This window comes from Acipenser ruthenus, chromosome 14 (genome assembly GCF_902713425.1).
Source record: "Acipenser ruthenus chromosome 14, fAciRut3.2 maternal haplotype, whole genome shotgun sequence".
Classification (NCBI taxonomy): Eukaryota; Metazoa; Chordata; class Actinopteri; order Acipenseriformes; family Acipenseridae; genus Acipenser; species Acipenser ruthenus.
Window position 1 is genome coordinate 8,036,576 of NC_081202.1, and position 27,907 is coordinate 8,064,482.

The window sequence follows — 27,907 nt, forward strand, 5'->3', positions numbered from 1 at the left end:
TAGCAGGTTTTAAAAACAACACTGCAAATTGTTGTGCCCTTCAGTTTCAATGGACCCCTCCAATCTCCATAACAATAGGAAACAGCCAGGACAGGAAAACTTAATGACGCATGCATGACAGTTTGCACAATTTACCAGCGACCCTGCTAATCAACAGACCTACACCAAATCCACCTCCAATATGACAACATGACTGCAGACCACAAAACGAAAACATAAAATTAGCTTTCACATATGAACATCCAAGTCCAACCGGAATTTTAAATTGCTGCGCACAGCAAATTCTCCACTGTGGGCAGAAAAACATTTCCACTTCTATTATTATTTAATTCTTTGTTATCTCCTGCAGGAGATCTCCAGTGACATGGCTAGTGAGTTCTTGAGGGGATCATTACAAGTTATTGCAGGGTACATCTTGGTAGCCACTTGCTTGGTTTCAATGAAACTGCATTATATTTTTATGAGACGTTGTGCATATAGCCCTTTGTGGCCAAATTTTGTTACTGATGGACACCTCTCAAGGATACCTTTATATTATTCCTGGCCCCACCTTGCACTGCTTTGCCATGAGTTCATGTTTCATGTCTTTGAAACTGTTTCATATTATTTTTCCTAAAGGAACCAGTCTGTTGGCTTTGGATATTTCCATCCCGTCAAACGTTCTCATAATCACAGCTGTAACCATTGTGAATATTGTAGCCTAATTCATGCAGCAGATGTGGGCTACCAGCTTCAGTAGCAACAGCAGGTACCTACAGTTAATGACGACAAATACTACATGGTCCCAATTAAAATGAAGTTGCAATGCCAGGGAAATCAGAATATTAGTTTTGTGAAGTTTGTGTAGTTAGTGAAAATGATGGCAACCAAAACCATAAACAGATTCTAAATACAAAACGTGTGTATTAATAAGGTGGATAATGGCCATTATTAAGACACGGTGCTTTTCTTCTTGCTGTGGCGCAACAGTGCTGAATAAGAGGCAGTTGGAGTCTTGCCGCTCTGCTCCACTGCAATAAATCCAGTCAAACTGCTTAGTTTATGATTGCTTTGCACTTCCAGACATCTCACTATTTCAAGCCCTGCATCCCATGCAACCACCATGAAATTGCACACATCACATAATCATTATGTAATGAGGGCTCCTCATAAAGCTATTAGCATGTTACGATACCTCAGGGATAAACCACAGCAATCAGATGTCTACGCCCCAGACAGGAATTTTCAGTGATAGTGCATTTTCAGGATTTTTGTTTTTTTGACACACAGCAGAGGACAATGATGGCATCACCAGACAGTGTATGTGTGTATATTTGTTTGCAGACTGTACATTGTTGACTTGTAAAATTCCCGTAACACTACCTCTCACAATGATTTGAAACCTGAAATGCTGTAAAGGCTGTATGCTTGTTTAGTACAGGTTTTTTTTTTTTATTACATAATTTTAATCTCCAAATGATTTCTTATCAGGTTTGTTTTATTCTCTTTTCAACACTGGGGCATTGAAGGATACCTTTGACAACAGAAAAGCTGAGTGAAATACTATTTTCTCAGTGAATCAACACAGATTACATTTTAGAGAGACAGGTCCTAAAGTGATGAGGTACTCTTGAGGTGACTTTCATTGTGAAAAATAGGTCCTCATGACTAGCCTTTATTTGACAACTTTGCCTCAGGCTTGTTAATAAACATTCAAATTAATTTAAAAAGAGCAGTACTTTTGTTGCCCCTCCGTTCTTAACTGTTAACCAAAAGGAAGGCTTTCAACAACCAACAGTATATTAAGTCATAGAAAAACAATAAATGTATTTGCCCAGTATTCAAGCAGACAAACATGTGAATAGCTTTATTATTATTTATTTCTTAGCAGACACCCTTATCCAGGGTGACTTACAATTGTTACAAGATATCACATTATTTTTTCATACAATTACCCATTTATACAGTTGGATTTTTACTAGAGCAATATAGGTAAAGTACCTTGCTCAAGGGTACAGCAGCAGTGTCCCCCACCTGGGATTGAACCCACAACCCTCCAGTCAAGAGTCCAGAGCCCTAACCACTACTCCACACTGCTGCCCCTTATCAGTGTATCAGCCTGCAATTTCCATTTTGCTCAAAAGAGCAGCAGTTTCAAACATCTTCAGAACTCGTGGTTGGACAGCACACAAAAGAGCCAGACAGGCGGCTATCCTTGAATGTCTATCTCTTTGTGTGGAGTGTCTGTCTGGGGTGAGATTATTTTTCATTTATTGTTTTACTTTTGGTGAAAGCTTTATTCTTTTTACAGCACTGTACAGGCCAAGCAAAGACTGCATTTAATCTCATTTTCTGTGGTAAAACGAGGTTTCACTAAACCGGCTTTTCGTTGTTATCAGTCACAGTTGATTCTGGGCTCTCCTGCTTCTGGATCATTACTTAAGGATTTTGCAGACAAGCCTAAAGGGCCCAGAGGGCACTTAAAATGACTCCCACTTGTCAAACCAGATTGCCCGGTCTCAGCACACTGCTGGAGGTCATGTGATCACTTGGTATTGTATAAGAAATCTACCATATGGTACTGTAAATATTTACTTGCATATCCATACATATAAACTAAATTTTGAACTGCACAGCTGTAATTGTCTGTTTTGTAATATTACATTTGTTTTGCTTCAAATAGTTGTAATTCTGTATTGATTTAACTTTTATTTTTTAACAATGTAGTGTTGTACATATTGTGTGATGCAACAGCACAAAAGTGGCAACACAAGCACCAGGATTAAAGTCAATAATTATATATATTTTTCTAAGTTGAAAAAAAGTGATTGAACAAAAGCAAATGTCTTCAAGCTTGTACAAGAAATGTCATCATAGGCTTATAGCACTTTGCCCGTTGTCTTTATCTTTGTTACCACAGCAGACTTAGGGGCCTTACCCCAATATCACTTCTTGTACTAGTAAAATGGCTACAGTTTAGTATGAACATGTTGCCAAAATGGAGAAAATGTCAAAATGCACTGAAACCTGTGTTCACAGTCAGCTGCTTGAAAAAGGTACACTGGCAGTGCGCAGCAACAAAACAGCTATTGTAAGTTTCATTAGCAGTCCTTGTCAAAGCGATTCTGAAATAAAGCCTAGTCAAACTCCCAGCTGCAATCCTGGGGGCTGAAAGCAGCTGAGACAGTGTTACTCACTGATAAAGCGCACCCCTTTCTCTTAGCTTTCATGGATTGTCTTGCACATTATACACATCCTTGCCCTAATACATTGATACATTTGAGCTACAAGTCTCAGGACCAGTCAACCCAAGCACAAAGTCTTATGAGAGACTGGTGAAGATGGGTCACAGGGCATTTATTTACATGAGACAATAAGCCACAGATCAAAGGCATAGTTTAATGAGTTGGCTCAGATTAAATCTACACCCTATTTCAGATTAGTTTCCTGAGCAGGATTGGCCACGTTATAAGTACCGGGTTGTAACACTATATTTACAATATTCTAATATTTCTACATATTCAACTACCCCTGCTGGTTTGAGTTGCATTTGTTGCCAGTATATAAAATCGCCCCTCTTCAATGTGATACCTTGTCTTGGTTCAGTTTTTTGTGGTAAAATTAAGAAATGAATCATTTTTACAATTGGTAAATCAAAAACTGTTGGGGTTGCGCTACACCTTTTGGATGTCTCGCTGTAAATAATTTAGCCTGTATTGTATTTAAGAGAGGAAATGCATCTATTCAGGGATACCAAGATACTTAGCAAGGAATGGGTAGGGTCTTGATTTTATAGCAGAAAAGCTTCAGTATTGTATTTTAGTATATTTGTCTTTCCTTCTATCCTCTCAACATGTTCTTCCATATGTAAAACTATAAATAAAACATTTGAATACTGTAGCTTATCCCCCCACATGATAAAATGTTGTGCTAAGTGCATGCAAGCATTAAATAATGCAACAAAAGTGTAACAAGAACTTGTATTGTGAAGTGCACTATTCACATAGCTGACTGGAAATGGAGCTAAAAAAAAAAAGAAGAAGAAAACCTTGAAGTTATTCAAAGCATTTAAAAAATCCTTTCAGAAAACAATGCTGTAAGTTTCGTGTTGTATTAAAGCTCAATTTAGTTATTAAAAGACAAGGGTTTATAAAATGTGAATTATGCAGAAATGAACATGTCTATTGCCACATTCTTATTTTTCTAAAGTAGGCTTGTTAATTTTGACCATTTCTGAACAACTTTAGTCTTCAGTGTTGTTTAGCAATAGAAGATGTGATAAACATTACAAGATGGCATTGTTGTCCTTTTTACAGAGATCCACACTGGAATTTTACAATGCTTTAAAAGTGCTTCTATCATCCAGTAAATTCCAACTGAGATACAACACATTTCCGGAGCACTAAATCCTGCATTCATTTGGCCTGAAACGTAAACAGGAAAAATCACTCTTGTGACACTCTTTAAAATGATCAGAAGAGCTGGGATTCAATCCAGAAACTCCTGGCTCCAATAAAGTACCACTGGGTCACACAACCTGCCAAGATATTAAGCTCGGAGTTATTTTCTTAATCAATTTATCAACTGGGTGTTCAGAGTTGCCTTACAGCTCACTGGAACAATAATCCTAACTCAGCAGCAGTAGTTTGTGAATGTTTTACGATTAAGAGGGTGATAAATATTTATTTATTACAGGCAGTATTATTTAAGTAGGCTGTGTGGTCCAGTGGTTAAAGAAAAGGGCTGATAACCAGGAAGTCCCTGGTTCAAATCCCGGTTCACTCACTGACTCACTGTGTGACCCTAAGCAAATCACTTAACCTCCTTGTGTTCCGTCTTTCGGGTGAGATGTTGTTTTAAGTGACTCTGCAGCTGATGCATAGATCAAACACGGCATCACTGTCCACAAACCCCTTGAACAAAGGACAATTATAACTTAATAAACAACAGTCTGCAAAAAAAAAAAAAAAAAAAAAAAAATCAGTCACGCTACAATGTCCTACAAACCCATTATATTTTACGCTAAGATTTCCTTGGTGTCTGTTTACTACATTTATCCATAGCGTAGCTTTCTGTGAACTTTATATTTGTTGGTGGTTGACTGTTTACATTTCCCAAAGGACGTTTTAGCTGCAGGAGTACAAGCTTCCTCTCCACCTTGTAAGTGGCTTGTCCCTGTAAGCAAAATAAGATGCTACTACATGCAGGAGGATGTGGTTATAGGCAATATCTTTAAGCTCCGTTATACAAAAAAAGGCATTACTTTTTTTTTTTTTTTTTTTTTTTAATTTTCTACCAACAGCTCCATCAGAGCTAATATTAATATCTGATCATCAGAATAAATGTGAAACATATACTTAAATATTTATGGGACACTCCACCTAAGTGGCAAATGAACACTGATTTAAAAGATCTGGTTCTGCACATCATAAAGGCCAACCAGTGCGATGCCCCTAAAACAAATAGAAGAGCGTCTGTTTGTTCTTTGCAGTATAGTAAAAACAAATCATTTATACAGGATGTCCTGTTCATCCTACTCCAGTAACAGAGATCGTCACATCATAAAGTGTGACTATCAAAAAATCCAGTAAAGACATAAAATAGCTGTCAAATCAGAAAATACAAAATAGCTTGTACCCAGGGTCATTCCAGCACAAGTGGACCAATAGTAATTCGATCATATCCACTAATTATTATGTTGTAAAGCTTTAAAATAATGAAGCTTTTGTCTGGGTTATCCCACACATGGGAACGATGAAGACAAAGGTCTTCAAAATGGGCATTTTCCCCACCGTCAGACAGCTCTTTGCATTTACATGACACCTGCCCTGGCACGATTTTCTGAGTCACATGCGGTTATGTATCATCAACCACTGATGGAGGAAACATCTCTCCAGAATTTGGTCCAGTGAGCTGGAATGACCCACCAGGAATGACACTTCTTCTTTTGAGGACGGCTTCAGGCAAGAAAACGTGCTTTAAGCAGTACAGTACATTAGGGCATGCAGTTTAACTGATGACACAAAGTAAACATGCACTGCTTTCCTTTTTTGGCAAGACAAGTGAAGGTTAATAACCTATATTGCTGTGTTCTTATTATATCTCTGCTCATGACTCACAAATGACTGTGCATTATAAAGTCATTGCAAAACTATTCTCAGTCATCACAGGGAGTGTTGTTCATGCATTCCTATCGACAGAGTTGCTGATCTCCAATTAACAGTCCATTCATTTGTGAGGAATGCAAAGCATCACGCTCTCTTGTTGGGGGGTGGGGGTTGTAACTGTACCACAGTGAGAGAGACGACTTGAAGACATCTCAGGCTGCTAACTAAGGTGAATCTCATTGGGCAGCAGCCAGATCCCCATGGTTACTACAGCGCAGCAACTGGCTCTTTCTGTAGCTCACTTAAAAATCTGTTCCGTTTGTTTGAGAGTCCGAAAGCAAGCGGACAACTGCCAAGCGTAAAGACCTACAATAAATGAAAGCACTTCCCTTCACCCCAAGAAAGTGTTTGCAAACAGTTCTATGTTCTACTGTACTAGAATGTGTTTAATAGTTCTTCTGGGAATCCTGTTGATCTAGGCTATTATTTTACCATATGGTAAACATTTGTTGGAGTTTTCCTTCTGGTGTTGTGGTAATTCCTATCCCATTTCTGTAAATTGTACTGGTGATATTAACCGATACTATCAGTGATATTTACTGGGTCATACAGGAGAACAATCAATAAACAGAGGAGCTCAACCTTCTGCAGTTGAAAGATTTTAAATCTGTCCCATTCATTCTCATCTGCGTTACAAGATATCAGAAAAGGCTGAACCAGGAATGTGTCAGCCTCAGTTAGAAAGATGAGACAGCAAAAATCAACCTAATTGCTTTGATGGAGCATGTGACCTAATGTAAAACCGGTAGGAAGACCATATCATAAGTATAAAACAAAGCAATATAATTAATGCTATATTGTTTTGGAATAAGAAAAAAAAGACATCTATAATGCATTATTTTTGCAGTCTTTGTGATTTGTTGAATCACTCATTTCTTGAAAGTCAGTTGTAGGTTAGGTTTTTTAGAATAAATCCATACATCCATTTACAATTTATTTTGAATTAAAAAAATATATACTTTTTAGTATTATTCTAGATTTGTTCCCGGTGTGTAGATTGTGTCAGTGTAACGGTTTTCCAGACCATGATCACTGACAGCATTCAAAGCACAATGAGCGCACAATCCTGGTATGCGCTGAACGTTAAACGATGATCACCTGATGCATATCACCATTAGAAAATATGACACTAAGTTGGTTTAGCAGTTTATGTCAGACTAGTCTGTCTGTAGGTTTACCTTAAACCGTACATGGACAGACATCGGTGTCTGGTCATAATCCACCAGCTTTCCTTTAACCCTAAACCAGGACAACATCCTTTTAGACTAGCACTTACATTGACTTTAACCTATATTAAAAAAAAAAAAAAAAACTGTCGGTGAAACAGCACATTTGGTCACTCTATCGATATCCAGCGAGCAGTACTGGCTGATCGTATTGTTTTTTTTTTAATGAGTCACGTTCGTTTTTGTACATTTTAAAAGAGTTCCCCGGTGGGTACAATCTGACACCCCACAACCATGCCTATCCATACATATGAGCGCGTCTTAAAAGAAGAAAAAAAGCGTATATAAATTAAAAAAAACCTTTAAATGTGCATTCAATGGGCGATTAAATGTCTGAAGGGTTTATTGTTGTTATTCTGTAAATAGTAAGAATAATTTCTAAATTTTAAACAACTAAAACCATTAATGTATTAATATAAGCTTATTGATTATACAAAAAGTTAAACGCGTGGTTGTAGACCGATAATGTACATGAAATAAAATACAATTACATTTGTCGAATCACACTAACACAGACAAACTAACAAACAGTATAATTAATACATGATTCAACTTACATTTGATTCCCATCGACGGAAATAAGACTTAACTAAATACCATTCATGAAGCCAAAGAAACAGACTTCACTCCAGATGCTACATCCTCATTTATTTCGGAAAGTACAGTATGCAAGCCAACTTTATGAAGATAAAAATACGTGGCACACAATTGTAACTACAGTATCTGTATGAATCTCTGTGTCGCTTTAATTCCAAAACAGACAGTAAACGAATTCACGCTGTCGCCAGAAATTCAAATGGTTTTCCTAATCAATTATACATAACATGTTTTTTATTATTATTATTATTATTATTATTATTATTATTATTATTATTATTATTATTATTATTATTATCAAAATGTACATTTGATCAGCGGTTTGAATCAGCAATCGCATTGTATGTTGTTAACTCAAGTCTCCGGTTCATGTCTAGGCAGGTACAATATTTCTTAGACCGAAGCAAATAACATAATCATCCTACTTCATTCCTTTCAAATGGTATAGGCGACCAGATAAAAATTAAACTTGCAATCTTACCTTTAACTTGACTTTCGTATTCAGCAATTATTTCTTTATCCTTTTTGAACCTGCTCGGAGTTGACATTTTGCAATCCTTTTTTAATCTTTGTTTGAGTTAGAAACTTCGCAGTGTTGAACAAAGACAATTTTCGGTTCAGTATACAGCTCGGTGCATCCTACACGAGGATTGGCTTGGGTACGACCAATCAAACAAAATATACAGTGTATCACCTTTAAGAAATTATTCTGATCGTTGGAAACTTTATGCTATAAAGAAAAACATGTCATTTCAGCACATCGTTTTTTTCTGAAACAATGTAGAACTGGGGTCGGAATAAGTAAGCGCCACGGAATTGAAACCCCAGTTTTCAACAGACCCCGCAACAGCACTAAGTCAATGCCTGAGAAATGAGAGAACCACGGAGCAACAGCATCGGACCTTTTGTTTTTCAAATTATTGTTTTGACCTTCTTCAAAAGGATTAGGACAAATATGACAAAAGCCGCGTTCACTCTGATTGAACTATACAACTCGTTGACCATTCGCAAAACGCCAAGAAATGTACTTTAGTATATAGCTCCTCTATGTACTATTTGTACAGTGACCCCACTTCCAGTCGCGGTGTTTCGGCGATACAGACCACAGCTGACTGGAGCTGGAGGGTCCTACAAATGGGTGGGTTCTCTGAATCACATAGAGCGGAAATAAGGACGATTGACAACAATTCCAACCAGTGGGAAGGAAGAAGCTCTTTGCAAGACAGTCAGTCATGAATGGTTACCAATGCAATGGTGAAATCCCTAGGTGTGTGGGTGTGTTTCACGTTAGCCAGGGGGTGTCCCACAAAAGAATACCAAACACAAACAGCTATACCCTGTTTAACGCAAAGAGCGATGGGAGAGCAAGCAGAGTGGGTAACGTGTACCTATTGTTGTGCCTGTTCAAGGGTGCTACTGCACAGGTATCTTGCTCTGTTGTTCACTACTGGGGGGCACACGGATGATGTTGACATTTGGAAGTAGCAAGCACATGTTTTACAGGTTTCGGTGTTAGTACGCGAAGCAGGCATGGTCCATCGAAGCAGAGCGTGCGTTTTGGAAGGACGGCTATTTTAAACTTGTTCGTGTTGTGGCCGTGACAGAACCAGTTATAGTGAGATGCCATATTTTTGTGGCTGGGGTTTCTAGTTTCCATAATTACAAATATGTGTCTGTATTAGGTTAATTTCTCTTGTTGGAAATATCAAATATGAATTAAAAAGCATACAGCCAGGTCGCATGAGACATAACGGTATAGCCTGCCACCTAGTGGTAGTGTATTACATATGCATACATAAATACATACATTCATAAATACATGCATATTTACATGTATCATACATACATACATACATACCTACCTACCAATAAACTACAATATTCAAATTTATATAATTGTATTCTTCTTTTGTGTTTCTTGCAATACTATGAGGTAACAAAAACAATGTTCTCAGTTATATGGAAGTCAACCATGGATTCAAAATGAATGTGGCATTCCAAATGGTGTTTTAATTAGATTTAAATTATTAATCTTGGTAATTTAAAATGAGGCGTTAAATACACCAGTTAAATGCCGTTGCTCACATCTAGTGGTTATTTTCATCTTGGCGTCATGAGAACAATACCAGGCTTCCTCACACATGGTATTATGCACATATTTCTAGGTGTGCATCACTACGACATTGTTTTCGTTGAATTTTCGGAAGAAACAACGTGCTCTTACTCATGGGAAAAAAGTGCTGAGTCAACCAGAGGAGTATATTTCAGTTAAGAAAAAGATCCTATACAGTACTGTTATACGTCTTTGATAATTTTGCAAGAACATGTTTTAGAAAAGAGGCCCATGTGATTTGTACTAGTACATGATTTCATAATAGCCACATTTTGGTTTGTTGTGTAATATATATATATATATATATATATATATATATATATATATATATATATACACACACACACACACACACACATTATCCAGTTAAGGTTGGAAAATGTGAAATTGGCATTCATCCTGCTTTTCAGCATTCCTTATCTTGGAGATTTATAGGAGACACAAGGTGAGTAGCTCCTGTAGCCACTTTTAAGTCTCCTCTTACTACTGCACCTGCTGTTTCATCAAATATTTAAGCTGGGAACTTCATATTTGCAGTGTTGTGGAAGCTCCTCCAGCAGAAGCTAATGGCACCCTTCGCTTTGACCTGTGACTTGAAACTACCTAACGTTTCGAGTTACTGAAAAACAACTAGGCCTACTTATTTTTACAAATAATTCTAGCTGATATAACAATCCCCATTGATTGCCCCCCCCCCCCCCCCCAGGATACTTTCTTATTGTTCACACACTCAAGTTTTAACTTGATTCTTCAATAATGATTGAAACAGAAACGATGTTCCACACTATTCATCCAGTAGTGTTAGAGCTCCCTCTGCTGAGCTAAAACAAGAACTCCAGCAGTTCCATTGAGAGATTGTATACTATAGTGCTCCACGAGGGCTCCGCTGATGGCCTTGCGATCTCAATTTAGCTGACATATTGGTCATAAAAAGTGTATTACACTTTATTATCAATTATTTGAGTCAGTATTTTGAACAGCATAAAGCCATAACACTTTTGGGCACATTTCCAAGCAGACCTAAAAACAGTTTAATGGGTATGGAAAATGAACTGCTTCCTAACCTCAAATAGAAACATAATTTAAAATATATTTCCTTGAAAAAAGCTTTTTTTTTTATAACAATAATATAATTGTTACTGTTCACCTATATCCTGCTCTGAGTAGTTTAAAAATGGTATGTAATCCATTTTTGTTTCAATGTGCGATTTACACTTCTTAAAGTTTACTTTAAGAAATATCTTGTGAAAAGAAAAAAGAAAATAATAAAATAATAATATACAAAAAACTTTCCTAAAAACTCATGGAGAAAAGTCGAACAGTGGTAAATAAAACCCACGGATGCTACTGTACGCTTATACTAGTCTAGGTTCTTAACTGTGGCACCTTTTATTTGCAAAGGCAAGCCTACCTGAATTAATAGGATTGTAACAACTGCATGTTATTAAAACTTCCGCTGCTATGCTAAAATACTAATTTTCTTTTTTGCATGAAGGGCACCTTTTTTAAATGAACAATCTAAATGACGAGTAGAATACACCCCACTGTGTGTACGGATGAACAAATTCAGTCTTTATTGCTAATTCTATAGCACCTTTCACAACTAATTCTAATTAACTATAGGACATTCGAGTGTATTATACGATTATTTGAAGTGAAATAGATCTGTGAAAATGATGTGAATCATTGCTATGTTCAGAGGTTAACACATGCTTCTTTTCTACTGGACACCTTCTGTAACGGAACTTTATTAAGAGAATCATAGCACACAGCAGTGTACGACACTGTAAGTGAGTGGTCTGTATCTTTAATATGGCCACAGGTTAAAAATATGTGGCACTGAAACGGTTTTGTTCACTGGACACCAACTGTAATGGAACTTTATTGAGGTGGCAGCTGATTTGCAAATTCATAAAAACTCTGCTACAAGGATGATAAATAATAATAAAAGAACCCAGGCATATATATGAAGGACCGCCAAAACTAACATTAAAGTAAACCCTCATTATGAAATATAAATCCGACCGATATTAAAATGGAAAAAAAAAATTATAATTATATATATATATATATATACACACACACACACACACTTGATTCACTTTTAATTTGTAACTTTTAAAACAGTTGTTTATGTAACCCTCATTTTTTGGCATTTCATTTGTTTAGATTATTCTGATCTGAGGTTTAAATACTGAATTTCTTTTTAATAACCTGCAGGATAAAGACAAATAGAAGTCAGTTTATTTCAGCCAAGTCTAATGATTTTTAATGTTAACACAAGGTTTTAATAGCATGAGAACAATATTGTATAATCTTGAGAACACAAACAACAAAAACATTAAATACACAATGAGTATTTAGAACACACCATTTTAATGCAAAGTACTGTTTATCAGTTAGACCCCATAAAAACAAACAGCCTACAGTATAAAAGCTGTCTATACAATAATAGAAGAAACCTCTTCTGTGTTGTTTCTCCCGAGTGTTGCTCCCACAGTTTTGATGTTTTCTACATTACACGTGTTTGTGTGTTTATTTGTACTGCTGGGTGAATGCAATTAGCTTCTTAAGCTTCAAGCCAAGATAGACTTTTTTTGCTTGAGGCATCTGATACATTGTAATATCCACAGAATAACACTGCAAATCATTTTTTGTTTAGGATACTCTACATTTCACTATTTCATTTAAGGATATTTTGGCATTTATCCTGCTTTTAAAGACTTTCAAAACTCTGAAACAAAATATAACATATATATACATACATTATTTTATATATATATATATATATATATATATATATATATATATATGAATGAGAGAGAGAGAGAGAGAGAGAGAGAGAGAGAAAGAGAAAGAGAGAGAGAGAGAGAGAGAGAGAGAGAGAGAGAGAGAGAGAGAGAATGAGAATGTAACTGCAGCAGTTTCTATTAATTCGCACATTTTTTCAGTTCATTTAGAGTTCTTTGTTACATGTACTAGTAACTACAGAACCTAACCCAACAGGGCAGAATGGCGCAAAACAGAATTAGCACCGCGAAAAAAACGACTCACTTTTCAGTAGCGTTTGTAATAGTGTTTCACGAAGAAAAATATCTGACTGCAATGCAAATACTCCAGTTATTACTGTAAAAGGTAGCTTTTTAATTCCAGATATATCAACCACTTTTAAAGAAAGTATGTTCTATGGCATCTGTTAATTGTTCCTTTAGATCCAGTTTGAAACGACTATACCACGCCACCAGTTTTTTTCTTCTTTCATGTTTTTCTAGCAATGTCATTTTTATCTCCTTTTCTAGCACAGCAGGTAGTTCTTTCCAGTCTTTAACAAAGATAAATGGTGCCCCCATTGCTTTTAGTAATTGTAAAGGAGCACTGTGGGCTACATATGAATTGCCACAATTTCCAGGGGTCATGATATCTTCCACAACAGGGACAGAGCCATACGAGCAGGCTTCATAAATCCTGTAGCATTCTGTATTTACTCCAACAGGACACAGGGTGACATCACTCTGCAGCAAAGCCTCTTGATACTTTCTTAAACTGTCTCCTGTCTCATGTGGAAGCCACCTGGAAAAAGAAAACAAATTCAGGTGATACAAGTTCTGTTTTTCCCAGTTTTTCAGCTTGCAACAACACTAAAATTCTAGATTTTCCATTTAATCAAAAAAAAATATTTTCCAAACTTGATTGTAGCCTTTATCACTTGGGTATTAACCATGGGAAACTAACGAACTAGCTAGCTATTCTTTCAAAAAAAAAAACACCCACTTTATTGAATCAACTGTTTTAAGGTGATCAAAATGATGGTATGCAATTGGTCATCAATACATTTACTTTCTCAGTTAAAAGTATTTTCTGAAAGATGCTACAGAAATGCAAGTGGGTTACAAAAAAGTAAATCAAGTAGAAAGTTGCACATCCGACCGTCACATAACCGCCCTGATCAATTAAGCGCCTCGCTAAATAAATAAATAAATAAATATTAAAAGTATGCTACGAGAGTAATGGCATTGGCAGCAAATGCAGCTTCCGCGATGGAAACAGAAAGAAAGCGTTATAGCAATCAGCCTTTTGGTGCGTTCCCCTTTAAGAGAGGCGGGCTGTGTGCGTGTGTCAGGCAGCTGTGTGTAGCAGTGACGTTTCAATACACCAGTCGAAAAAGCTTTTTTTTTGTGCAATGTGTTTATATGATGGAGCGCATGCTTGCAGATATTTGCAGCGTGTTGCAGCTTTTAAATGCATTTGAATTAAACAAAGCAAGCTTCATAAACGCAATGCTTACTGGCCATTTGTTTAAACTAGCCGAAGCAATATTCAAACCGAGCTGCTTATCGGCTGTTGGCAATATCAAGAAAGAGCGCAAAGTACCGTCACAGAGATATTAAGAAAGCAGAACCAGGGAGGCAGGAACTTCTAGAGTTAAGAAAGAAGCCATCAGTTTCTAGAGTTAAGAAAGAAGCCATCAGTTTTTTTTTTAAAGCTTTGTGTGGAGATGGCTTACAGCAAACTGCATTGTAACACTGTATTTGTAGCCTAATTAACCTTGTTTATGTTTGCTTACTTTTAAAGCAAAAAATGTCCCCATGTTTAAAGCAGTTTGCGTGTTGTTTTTGTTCACTAACCTATTTCTGATGTTAAATGCTTTTTCTATAGATGTTCGCAAATCCGACTTTCACATATCCGCCTATACCCCAGTCCACAGGGGGTCGGATATGCGACGTTGTACCGTACAATAATTATTTTTAAATAATAGCATACACAAAACTACTCTTTGCACAAAGTCTAGGACAATAAACTGATACAGTGATATAAATCAACTGACACAGTTGTGTCTGATGGTCCAGAATTGATCAAATCAAAGGAAAAATACCACTAAATGTTCCCAAGAGAGTAAGGTTCCATTTTAAAACTTCTGCAGTCGAGTCACAATGTTGTCCAACAACCAGAACACATTCAGAAGCAAATTACATGTGCTTTACCGTGTTTTAACTTTGCTTCATTAAACTACAGCAAACTTTGAAAGGAGTTGAAGCAGATCACTTTCCTTTTCATAACATGCACACTGTGTAAATCTAGACGTGTTCTCACTTTGATGTTGATCTTCCTTATTTTCTTTGAGAATGCTGGTCTTTTTACAAAGAGTAAGAGTGTGAAAAATAAAATAAAAATGAGATTATATATAAAGTTTGAAAAAAAGGAAAACTGCTGTGTAAGAAAAAATAAAAAAATAAAAGGATATTTCAGGTTCTTAAAAAGGTAGAATAATTGATTACAAATCAATTATCAGGACGTTTGACTAGAAGTCCTTCATCGGCTGAATACAAAAAAACAGTGCACTGTTTTTTTGTATTCAGCCGATGAAGGACTTGTAGTTGTATATATATTAGATAGATAGATAGATAGAGATAGATTTTTATTAACTTTTTTGTAACCCACTTGTATTTCTGTAGCATCTTTCAGAAAAGTCTTTTAACTGAGAAAGTAAATATTTTGACGACCGATTTTATACCATCATTTTGATCACTTAAGCAGCTGATTGTGCAAGCAAAAATAACCAAAAAAAACACAAACAAAGAAACCCCAGGAAATAAGTTATACAATGGATGTTTCTTGTCTGATTATTTTTAAATAACTGAAACGTGTAGCTAAACCAGTTTCTGAAGATGCATTGCTTTTTATTATTAGCTGCTAGATAGCGTCTGTGGGGTACCTGAATTCAATTTTCAATAGGCAATGTGCAGTTCACATTTATAATTACCGATACCTTGAGTTAACTTGAGAAAGGGAAGAGGGATTAACCTCTAATACTTTGTGCACACTCCAAAGCTTGGAACGGAATAATCTATATCATTGTCACTTTTTTGTGCATCCATTGAATTATAGATACAGTAATTCATCTCTAAGGTTCCCCGACACCCAAAGAGAGTTGGAAAAAATGTTTGTGGCAATGGTTCGATGTGAAAGTCTGGATTGGATTCTCTGGATAATAAAATCCAAATACAATCCTCTTTCACGCAATTTGTTTTCAGTTTAGCTTTTTTTAACAGAAATGGACAACATACTTATCTCTGACAGTAGTGATACAATGCTTGTCAAGCCCTTCTCGTCTCAAAACCTCCATTACAGTCACTCTGGAAGAGTTCTTGTAGACAGTCCCCAAAAAATTGCAGAGATACGGTCTTTTTGAATTCAGCATCTCACTTCTGGGGGTTACAACTGGAAACCGTCTGTACCTGTAACAAGGAGATGAAACAATCTCAACTGGTCATTATTCAGCATAATACAAACTAAACTCTCATGATCCCAACTGTTTCTTGTTTAAACGACTCATTTTTATATTACAACTTTTTTGAGCAGATTCTTTTTTGTAACTTGCCCCTTTTTGTAACTTGCCCCTTTTTGTAGGGACCCCATATTTACACATCTGATCATTTTAGTCTGATACGACTGTTTTAGTACAACTCCTAATAGAATAACTGGTTAAAACAAAACCCTTGGCTCCCTACAGGCTGGACGTCGCAGGCATTTCCATTGCAGACTGTGGAGGGGAGTTCCCAGGGGGCGGAGAACAATTGGCCGAGCGTCGCCCGGGTGGGGGGAGGGTTTAAGTCGGCCAGGGTGTCCTCAGCTCACCGAGCACCAGCGACCCCTGTAGTCTGGCCGGGCACCTGCAGGCTTGCCTGTAAGCTGCCCGGAGCTGCATTGTCCTCCGATGCTGTAGCTCCGAGGTGGCTGTATGGCGAGTTTGCAGGGTGAAAAGAAGCGGTCGGCTGACGGCACACGCTTCGGAGGACAGCGTGTATTCATCTTCGCCGTTCCCGAGTCAGCACAGGGGTGGTAGCGGTAAGCTGAGCTTAAATAATATTCTAAATTGGGAGAAAATAATAAATAATTGGCGACTACTGAAAGAAAAAAAAACCCCTAACAAAATCATCCACATATTGTAATCTAATATTGCATTCTCTTAGTTGCTCAACCTAATACAACACCTGCCACTATGTGATCAAAATGAAGGTACACAAACATGATCACATTAAGAGGTTTTCATTGTACATGTGAAATGTTTTGTTCGATTTCAATTAATTGTACCGCTTAAAATCAGTTCCATCAAAAAAAGAAAAAAAAAAAAAAAGCTAAACTTCAGAAGCCACAGAAATAAACCTTAGTTTTTAAACTTACGTTGCCACTCCAAGTGGCCACTGGTACACATCCTTTTCATTGACCCAGGGGCTATCATAGACCAAGAAAAGTAAGTCAACAAATCCTCCATGCTTTCTGAGGTATGGTTCAATCCAGTTGTTATTGCACTGCTCATTACCCAAGAGCACCACTGCCACGTGAAGAACTTGGTGTGCCTGCACTAGTGTTTGTACATGCTGCAACCACTGGGTGGCATAAGAGATCTTCTGTTCCTCTCTTCCATTCAGCACCAGAAGGACACTATCTGTATCCAGAGGTATGTGTCCTGGCACAACTGCAGGGCCTGTGTAAAAACTGAGATAAAACATGTTGGTGTTAGCACTACCCAGTGGAAATGTCATTTGTAAACAGGAATGTTTACAGCAATTTTAAACAAGTTTAATTGTTTACAAAAATAAAAACAATGTAAAACCATGCTTTATTACACTTTTCTATAAGCGAAGAGGCCCAGTGTCCGTTAGACCACATCACAAAACATCCACAAGATTCAGCACACTCTCTGCTCGAGAAAGTTGGCAGGGGTGTTCTTACCAGGATTTAGAGTGGGCTTGGAAAGTTAAGGTAACTATGAATTTTTTAAATACTATTTTACAGCTGGATGACATTAACCCCTCCTTTGTAAACTGATGAGGTGCGCATGAGAAGAACATCTTGTAACAAAAAACTAACCAGCCAAGCTTGTCCTGTTTCAATAGGATAATCAAATCAAAACATTACACCATGCCATTTCAGAGTAAGAGAGCTATAATAATACAGATATTTATATTTCAAGTAGAATACACTTAAAAGTGCTGCCCCCCCCCCCCCCCCCCCCACAAAAAAAACACTCTTGACACTAGCATTTTGTTACATTTTTCACTAAATAAAGCTTTAGTGGTTAATGGAAATTTGAACTTAAACCGAACAATATCAATATACAGTGTTTGTAAATGTTCTTAGAGTACCAATTCCACTCTTTAAAAAAATAACAACAGTCGTATAGGGTTATGTGAAAAATCTAATGTCATATATTCAAAACAGTCATTAATTAAAATGGGGTAGATGGGCTATATATATATATATATATATATATATATATATATATATATATATATATATATATATATATATATATATATTTTTAACTACACTAAACATTCACAAGGTCAAAACAATGTACTTGTACCAGTACTTAAGGTTATCTGTACTTAGCACTGAGTTATGTTGGTAAACAATGCAATTTAAATTAGTTATAGTTCTTGGAGCTTAAAAAAGAGCACATGGACAGCTTTCCACAGCCTTAAGCCACAATTATTATACTAAATTGGCATTCAGTTATTCATCTACCTATGCTAGACCCAAGCGTTATTACTATGGTTTCCTGTTATTATAGCTCAAATCAGGTCTTATAAAATGGATACACTCTCCACATTACCAAAATTATTTTTATTATAATTATTACCCTTTTCGAACACATAAGATTTGTGAGTGTCAGATTGGCAGGACAAAGTGAGAACACATAATGATAGGCTAAATGACTTAATGAATTCCAGACATTACTGAAAATTACCCATTGTATGTAAAAATTGTACACCAATCACATATACTATATAAAGGTAATCTAATAATTTCTCATCACTTACCATGTCGGGCTGAACTTTTTATTACAACTAACTACTGCTATAGGGGGTCCAATGCACACTGCAGCAGTCAGTGTAGCTACCTGCATCAGAGCCATACAGCTCTAGCATAATTAAGGCTGCATTATATTAAAAAAGAAATCTGCTTAGATTCATGATGATTTTGACTTTGACTTTGATGATTTTGACTTCCAAGATGAATAAGGTTTGTCACATTAGGGCAATGATTTTACTGGTACTTTGCTCAAAATGTTGTTTAATGCCAACTACTGTATATGGCTTTGTTAGAAAGCCATATACAGTAGTTGGCATTAAACAACATTTTGTAAAACATCAGCTTGCATTACAATATAAATGTAAGAACCAAATTGCAAGCAAACCATCAACTACTTTCCTGTTGCAGTCTTGATTTAATCTTTGTTACTATTATTATTATTATTTATTTCTTAGCAGACGCCCTTATCCAGGGCGACTTACAATTGTTACAAGATATCACATTATACATTATTTCACATTATACAGATATCACATTATTTTACATACAATTACCCATTTTTACAGTTGGGTTTTTACTGGAGCAATCTAGGTAAAGTACCTTGCTCAAGGGTACAACAGCAGTGTCCCCCACTGGGGATTGAACCCACAACCCTCCGGTCAAGAGTCCAGAGCCCTAACCACTGCTCCACACTGCTGCCCCTTATCAGTGTATCAGCCTGCAATTTCCATTTTGCTCAAAAGAGCAGCAGTTTCAAACATCTTCAGAACTCGTGGTTGGACAGCACACAAAAGAGCCAGACAGGCTGCTATCCTTGAATGTCTATCTCTTTGTGTGGAGTGTCTGTCTGGGGTGAGATTATTTTTTATTTATTGTTTTACTTTTGGTGAAAGCTTTATTCTTTTTACAGCACTGTACAGGCCAAGCAAAGACTGCATTTAATCTCATTTTCTGTGGTAAAACGAGGTTTCACTAAACCGGCTTTTCGTTGTTATGAGTCACAGTTGATTCTGGGCTCTGCTGCTTCTGGATCATTAATTAAGGATTCTGCAGACAAGCCTAAAGGGCCCAGAGGGCACTTAAAATGACTCCCACTTGTCAAACCAGATTGCCCGGTCTCAGCACACTGCTGGAGGTCATGTGATCACTTGGTATTGTATATTTATGTTTTACAGAATGACTTGTACAAGGCTTGCAGCATTATTTATGAACCTCATTGTGCTTTAAAAACACCCTGTTAGTGTTGCATAAAACAGTGAAAAAAAAAAACATTGTTGATGGGCCCTCAAGGGTACATTGTGGGTGAGTAAGGAAGACCAAAAATGAAGAAAAAAAAAACTAAATACATTTTTGTGGAAAACCTGAAATAATGATTTGAGAAATTAATGGATTATCGAGAATCAGAGTGGAATATTTTATTTTTTCTCTATTTGTAAAAATCAAACCTATTTTTTAGTCTTTACAGTCTAATGCAGTAGCAACACATTTGTCAAAGCAACATACTTTTTTATGTTCAATTTAGATCACAGTATAACAGTCATTTGTTCCAATCACAATGTAACAATGTCAGGCTTCAATTGTACCCTGTTATATGAGGGAGTTCATCTTCAACAACATTTATTAGAAATGAGGTTGAACAAGCAAAGAAAAGAGGAACAGAGAAAAGAGCGACTTTGAAAAACATAATAAATGAATGTATTTTAAACAAACTTCTGGCACCCTGTCCAGCTGAATTTAATTTGATGCTCTCTTTGTGTAGTAGTAATTATGAAACTCTTCTTAAGCAAATATGCATACAGTACAGTGGTGAAACAGAATGGGAAGCGTACAGCTGCCAATAATACCTGAAATGTAATTTTCCTGAACGCAATTCCCCTTCTCTCCATTGTGCTGCTGCATCAGCTGGCTCAAGCTGTCCTTCTAGAACATGTTCCCAGAGATAAAGTCCTACAAAAACACATTGCAAGAAAAGACAGTGAGTAACAGCATAACATGTACAGCACTTTGAATATCAAACACATCATTTGTATCCATAATATTTAAAATCTAACTATTTCAACCAGACACAATTTTAGACAAAATTACAACCAAAGGAAATTCTTAATTTAAAAAACTCAGTACTTCAAATGAGCCCCAAAAATAAAAAACGATACCAGATGTTAAAGTATTAAATTTTAGAAAAGATTAAGAAAATCTGAATTTGAGTCAGATAATAGGTAAAAAAAAAAAAACTGAACATAAAAACAAAATAATGACACCCATCTGCAGCCCTTATACATGTACAGTGATTTTACAGTGTTAAAACTCTACATTTATCATAGTGTACCATGGTTTGTCATATTTTTTTAATATCCTTTACCATACCCCTGTTCTTTATAATGACAACCAAAGAAACCTTACACTTTTATTACCCTCTATCCATTTCTATAATCCCAGGAACCAGCCAAAGGAAATGGGTCAACATTCCAAACAGTGATATTTTAAAATAAAATCATGAGTGAAAAGGCTTGTGTATTTGTATTTATAATAAACTCGTATCAATCAATATGCCAATAATCCTAAAAGGAAGTGGCCTTAAAAGTGCACAGATGATTTTTTATTTATTTATTTTGAGTTTCCTGATATTCTTTTTACCCACACAACACTTTGACCACCCACTGTGTCTTTGGGATGAGACGTAAAACCGAGGTCCTATTGTAAGGGACTCTGCAGCTGTTGATACAAAGTTCACCACCTAGTCTCTGTAAATGGCTTTGGATAAAAGTGTCCGCTAAATGATTAATTAATTACTAAAAATGTAGTTAAAGTGCCGTTACAGAAGAGGCAAACATATGCAGAACAATCTTCTCTTCTCATGTCTAAAGTAGTAAAGCCGTACTGTATGACATTTTAAAAGCAGTCTTTACCTGACCATTATTCTGACAACAGATTGAAAAATCCCTGATTCTTAATGCAAGTAACAGATTGGCTGGGAGGTACCTGCCTGTAATCTTAAATGCACCCTATCATTTTTAATTTATTTCCACTGTATTTTTGTTATACTTAGTAATGTTAATAAGTGGCTTAATAAATAAACAGGATCAATATATAGTTAAAGTGTGGTATTTTGATTCACTACTGTTTTAGATTAATAAACTAGACCCCAATGAGTAAGTGTAATTTAAATCAAAGGACAAAAGAAATCACAGAAAGTTGGTAAAAGGAAATAGACACAATTAACAAGGATAGAATGAAAAAAAATGTAATAGACCTACCAATAGCAGCTTTTCCCCAGATCTGTACTTTGTGTACTTTGGGTCTATTTTGGGCAATTCGTTCTTGTACTTTAACACTGACTTTGTGCTTCTGTTGTAAAGAAATAGTGTCTAACTTTTCATCCTCTTCCCATGGATTCCAGTCACCCCTCTCGTCTGACTGAACCAGGTCTTTTCCATGATCTAGCCTTAAAGGCTGAAGTGTACTCGCTACAAAACAAACAGAAAACCAGGATATATTTAAAATAGCAGGATATTTAAAAAACACATTATTAATCTTATTCAAGTCTGCGTAACTGTCAAATACAATATATTTTTTATGATACAGATGCAGTGCCAAGTACACATGTTAGGCCCTTAACCTGTATACAGTGTTTGAAGATTTTGGCTACTTCTGTTTCAAACATGACGTGCATGTAAAATACGTATGCCATACAATGTAAATAATGTCTCAAATAAGCATTATCTAAACGTTTGAGTGTTGTTAAAAATATGCCTGTCAAATATTAAATGTCAGTTTTGCAGTATACGTTTATATAGCAGTAATGCAAACTATATGGCAAATGTATTTCAGATTCAAAATACCTAAACACGTTTTCATATAAACACAAATGTACGTGTGTTGTCGTAAAAAACATAAATGTTGCAGTAATTCATACAGGAGGCTTGGTGGTCTTGGGATGAGACATAAAACTGAGGTTCTATTTTAAGTCAATTAACCACCTCGCTAGATAGATAAATAAATAAATATTAAAAGTAGGCTACGAGAGTAATGGCATTGGCAGCAAAGGCAGCTTCCGCGAGGGAAACAGAAAGAAAGCGTTTCAATACACCAGTCGAGAAAGCTTTTTTTTGTGCAATGTGTTATATGATGGTGCGCACGCTTGCAGATTTTGGCAACGTGATGTTGGTAGCATTTAAATGCATTTGAATTAAACAAAGCAAGCTTCATTAACACAATGCTTACTGGCCGTTTGTTTAAAATAGCCGAAGCAATATTCAAACCTAGCTGCTTATCGGCTGTTGGCAATATCAAGAAAGAGCACAAAGTACCGTCACAGAGATATTAAGAAAGCAGAACCAGGGAGTCAGGGACTTCTAGAGTTAAGAAAGAAGCCAACAGTTGCAGGTTACTGTACATTTACTGTTTCTTTTCTTTTTATTTATTTATTTATTTATTTATTTATTTAAAGCTTTGCTTAGAGATGGCTTATAGCAACCGCATTGCAACACTGTGTATTTAGATACTTGCCAACATTTGGAAACTGGTCAGCGTGACACAGATCACATATATTATCATGTAACAGATGTATCCCCCAACTCAACACCACACAACTATCGTGACTGTAAAAATAGACACAAGGAAGCATTCTTACCTTTGTATAAGCTAGTGATCAGCCGCACGAAGAGCACGAGCGTATGGTTTTCACTAACTACTGTGCAGAATAAATGCATTTTTTCTATGGGTAAATATCAGTACACGGGACATTTGCTAGGAAATCCGCACTGTCCCGACCATATAGGGACTGATGGCATGTATGTATTTGTAGCCTAATTAATCGTGTTTACGTTTGCTTCCTTTTAAATCAGAAAATGTCCAAATGTTTAAAGCAGTTTGGGTGTTGTTTTTGTTCACTAACCTATTTATGGATGTGTAAATGCTTTTTCTGTAGATGTTCGCAAGTTTTTCACATACCCGCCTATACCCCAGTCCATGCGACGGTGTACTGTATATAGTTCACAACTTAGTGCTCCCGCACTGTGAAAACCCATGCATGTATGCATCAGATTGAAATAAATAAATAAATAAATAAATAGGACTGGATAAAAGGTGGGCGCAAGCAGTATGGTTGTATGCATGGGACAAGCGGCACAGTTCAACAAGTGATCTTGATTTTAAAGTATACCCCAATTCAATAAAAACAGTACCTTTATTAAGTGTTTGTTAACTTACTTTTCTATAACCAATGATTTATGACGTGTTGTTTTTAATCCTTCAACACTAAACCAAAACATAACATAACACGTAATATTACTGCTAGTGATATTCATTATTTTAATATACACTACATTCATATTATTCTTACTACTGACATAATATAGTAATTTCATTTCATTCATATTTTGGATATGTCACCCTTCAGTTGGAACGGGGGTTAGTGCACAGCGTTTGCAGTAAAGAACTGTATAGAATGCGTAGCACTCAATGTCAGGACACCTTTCAATCGCATTGATTCTAGAAAGCAGGGATCAAGGTGAAATAATTGCGACAAATTCTACACATTTATTTGCATAACAAAATGTCAATCACGGACTATATTAGCAAAATAGAAATGACTATTTCTAATTTGTTTATTGTGATTCTAAAAACAGAATTTGGGGGTTGTACATTGTCATTGTACATTTTACAGTTGTTGTAATACATTTTATCAATCCTTATTTTGAATTTACGAAACACTTACAGCTGGCACAATTCCCCGACAGCCTGTAGAGGTGTTAACATTGTTCTGTAGAGGTACATTGCGTTATCAGTTGTAAAACACACACATCGACTTGGATAGAATCAAACTACATTTTAGTGACAAAATTGGTACAGTATGTGGTTATTTTCTTACCAGTGACCCTGTGGACTCGAGAAACCGTTGCTGTCTTGAAAAAGACGTTATAAGCAGCGTAAATAGAAAAGAGGAAATAAGCTAAAACGATTAAAGAACAGACTCTTCTGCAACTGAATTTCATGCTTTCTTTACCACCATCATGCAGCCACTGTTTATGTTGTTGCAGATGTACATAAGTAAAAGGACCTCGCTGCAGCACATTCTATGACCAGTTATAGTTGTCTAACAATTGCCTGACGCGAAAGCAAGCACAAATGGTTTAATAAGCATAAAACTTGAATAGAACAATACTAATTAAGGTGCTGCCAAGTGTTTTTGGAACGTTTAGTTTTAATATTTTTCGGTTTTGCATAAAAAGACACACAACTTGTGTCTTAGCTTGCTAAGCTAAGATATTATTTGGTGGTGTTTGTAGATGGTTAGAAATGTTTTGTATGATGTGTTTAGCCCATCCCACAAAACCTGGTGGTTTTGATGTAATTAATTGATTAATTTGTTGCTAAGCAGGAGATGGTCACCAGTAGTATAAAACCCTGCAGCTCTACCTGTTTGAGAGAGAGAGAGAGAGAGAGAGAGAGAGAGAGAGAGAGAGAGAGAGAGAGAGAGAGAGAGAGAGAGAGAGAGAGAGAGAGAGAGAGAGAGAGAGAGAGAGAGAGAGAGAGAGAGAGAGAGAGAGAGAGAAAGAGGTGCAATGTAAATATGTGCATTTTTATATTTTAAAATATATATTTTTAAGGGGGATCCTATAAGACCTTCACGCATTTCATGTTACAGCCACACAGAGATAATTTACTGTAGTTCATATATAGGCCTGATGTGAATTTAAACAAAAAGTTAAATACATTACGCTACAACCTGTATTAGTCATCTGAGCTACAACCATTTCCTTTAAAAACAAATAACATCACACTGTTGCAATAAAGTATCCAAAGTATATTACATTCTTCTGTTGTTGCTTAGTAAATGCAACTTCCAATTTATGTTTCTTGAGTTAATGGACACAAGGTCAAAAGAGATTCAAGACTGAATTAATAACAACATAAAACCCTTTAAAATCTCTACTAGCATAATGATGTATCTTTCAAAAATGGAGGTTTCATTTACAAAGAGAGTATAGGCTGTACTGGTATAAAAATGCTTAGTCAGTCATGAATGAACTAGGAATTTGAAGTATAATTTGTTATCGTTGTTATTTCTGTTCAAGAAGGTTTATTAAATGACAACTGTTTAATGTCAGAGGAAAAATTGAGACTGCTGATTATTCCTAGGGTTAACAAAAGCAACACGGGAGATAGGGCTTTTTCTTGTAGAGCTCCAAAATTATGGAATGCTCTGTTTTCATTTGTCAGGGAAGCTGGGACCGTTACAGTTTTCAAGTCAAGACTAAAAACACACTTTTATAAAATGGCTTTCTTATCTTAGTGGGTTTTAATGTAACTGTAAAATTGCTGCTTTTGTATTACTATGTGTATACTGTTATTTAAATCTGGTCCGATTGTGGCAGTTGTATGTGTGATATGCTATACAAATGTGTTGTGGTTTGCTCTTTTTTCTGCTTTGTACTGTACAGTGTTGGTCATACTTTTGTATAAAAAGCACTATATAAATGCAATAAATAAATAAATAAATACACATATACACTACTCAATAAAGTCGAAGGAGCAAAAATATTACCATGAGCATACAGTCAGAAAAAGTTGTCATGGCATTCCCCAGGCAGATATTTTACATGTTCTTCAGTAAATTGTGACAGCTGCTGAGATGCAATTTGTACCAGTGTCCCCCATGATCAACATGTTAAGAGTATGGAGAGCCTGAGGAGAACGGTATGCTCAATTCAACATAGTTGCATATGATTGTTTTGGAAGTTTGAAATGTTGCTCCTTTCATTTTTTTGAGTAGTGTGCGTTGCTGCCACTAAAGTGAGCATGCAATACATAATGCAGGAATGGAAAGATGAAGATTCTTCCTATCTATATCTATATCTATATCTGATGATCTAAATCAGTGTTCTCCTTCGTACAAGTTACTGAGATACCCACTGAAGAATCGTAATGGTTTTGTAAAGACTTCAAGGGTAAATAGCCGTTGGTAGAAGCAAGTGCAGTAAAAATGCTGCAAAACTGATGTTGTGTTTTAACAGGACACAGGTTCAATGAGTACAAACATGCTGCAGCTGTCTGTTGGTGCAGCCTGGTTAAACCTTATCTCTATTAAAACTTAGTTCTACTATTCAGTCAGCTCTTTAGTTGTAGTAAATGTTACAGTCTTTCTTTTTTTTCTATTATACTCAGCTGGAAGAATACAATAATATTAAACCAGATTTTCTATGGGATTTCTGTATGTTATAGAACACTGCTCCCTTACAGTTGCATATCCATATGTATATAGAAAAAAGATGAATGCATACATCTGAAAGAATGGGCATAACATTGTAATATTATATTGGTGTGCCACAGGTTCCACTATGCAGTTATTTTACAATATATAACCAAAAGCTTTTCAGTGTAAATCAAGAATGATTCCAAGAAAATTAGAAACTGACATCTGAGACAACTGCTAGGGTCAAACAAGTGGAAAAAGGTGATGTAAACATTCAGCTGTTTTTATAGCTTGTAAAACTATTATTAAAACCTGGGTTCTTGCAGTGATACATTGTAGAACATAGGTTTCTTGTTAACTTCTTAGAATTGATTCACAGAGTGGAACATTTGCTTGGAGAGCTTTATAATCTTTTAAATCATTTGTGTAACCAGGAATTCTTCTAGGGAGTGCTCATAAAATGTTATAAGCAGCTGTGGATGTCTGGCTGTCTTTTGAATAATACATTCAAAGAGCATTGTCCCCAGTAAAAGACAGTTTCCAATACAAAACATGTTACTAGCTGGGATAGGGCAGTGACACTTTACACATAGCAAGGCACTGTATAATAAAGCTTTACCAACACTAATACATCATTGTGCAGAATTGCATTTTGTGTTAGAATTATAATGGGGACGCTTATTCCACACAGACAATCTGGAAAGAGAAATAAGGCAGAGCAATGTGTTTGACTCTATAGCCTTTTAAATGAGCCTTATGAGCAAGCTATTTGCAGACCTTCAGATCAGGTCAGTTTGAATACAAATTTGAATTG

The 27,907-nt window shown here is 36.1% G+C and overlaps 2 protein-coding genes across 4 annotated transcripts in view; both read right to left on the bottom strand.

Moving 5' to 3' along the window:
* The window catches only part of LOC117419774 (SLIT-ROBO Rho GTPase-activating protein 1), a 96,319-nt gene extending 87,213 nt beyond the window's left edge, over positions 1-9,106 (bottom strand). Inside the window, exon 1 of one of the 3 annotated variants that reach the window (XR_009307236.1) lies at positions 8,451-9,106. Coding sequence is in view for 2 of the 3 variants with exons in the window: in XM_058985728.1 (XP_058841711.1) it covers positions 8,451-8,517 (67 nt within the window). In the remaining variant the exon portion in view is untranslated. The remainder of the gene's footprint in view (positions 1-8,450) is intronic. The other 2 variants (XM_058985728.1, XM_058985729.1) reach the window with 2 other exon arrangements.
* Positions 9,107-12,324: 3,218 nt separating this feature from the next.
* rxylt1 (ribitol xylosyltransferase 1) lies at positions 12,325-24,970 on the bottom strand. The gene is made up of 6 exons (XM_034032483.3): positions 24,769-24,970; positions 22,154-22,363; positions 20,744-20,846; positions 17,265-17,579; positions 16,148-16,318; positions 12,325-13,652 (listed from the first exon to the last, which is right to left on the bottom strand). The coding sequence occupies exons 1-6, from the start codon at positions 24,890-24,892 to the stop codon at positions 13,241-13,243; spliced, it is 1,335 nt and encodes a 444-aa protein (XP_033888374.3). The 5' UTR covers positions 24,893-24,970; the 3' UTR covers positions 12,325-13,240.
* Positions 24,971-27,907: the final 2,937 nt, after the last annotated feature.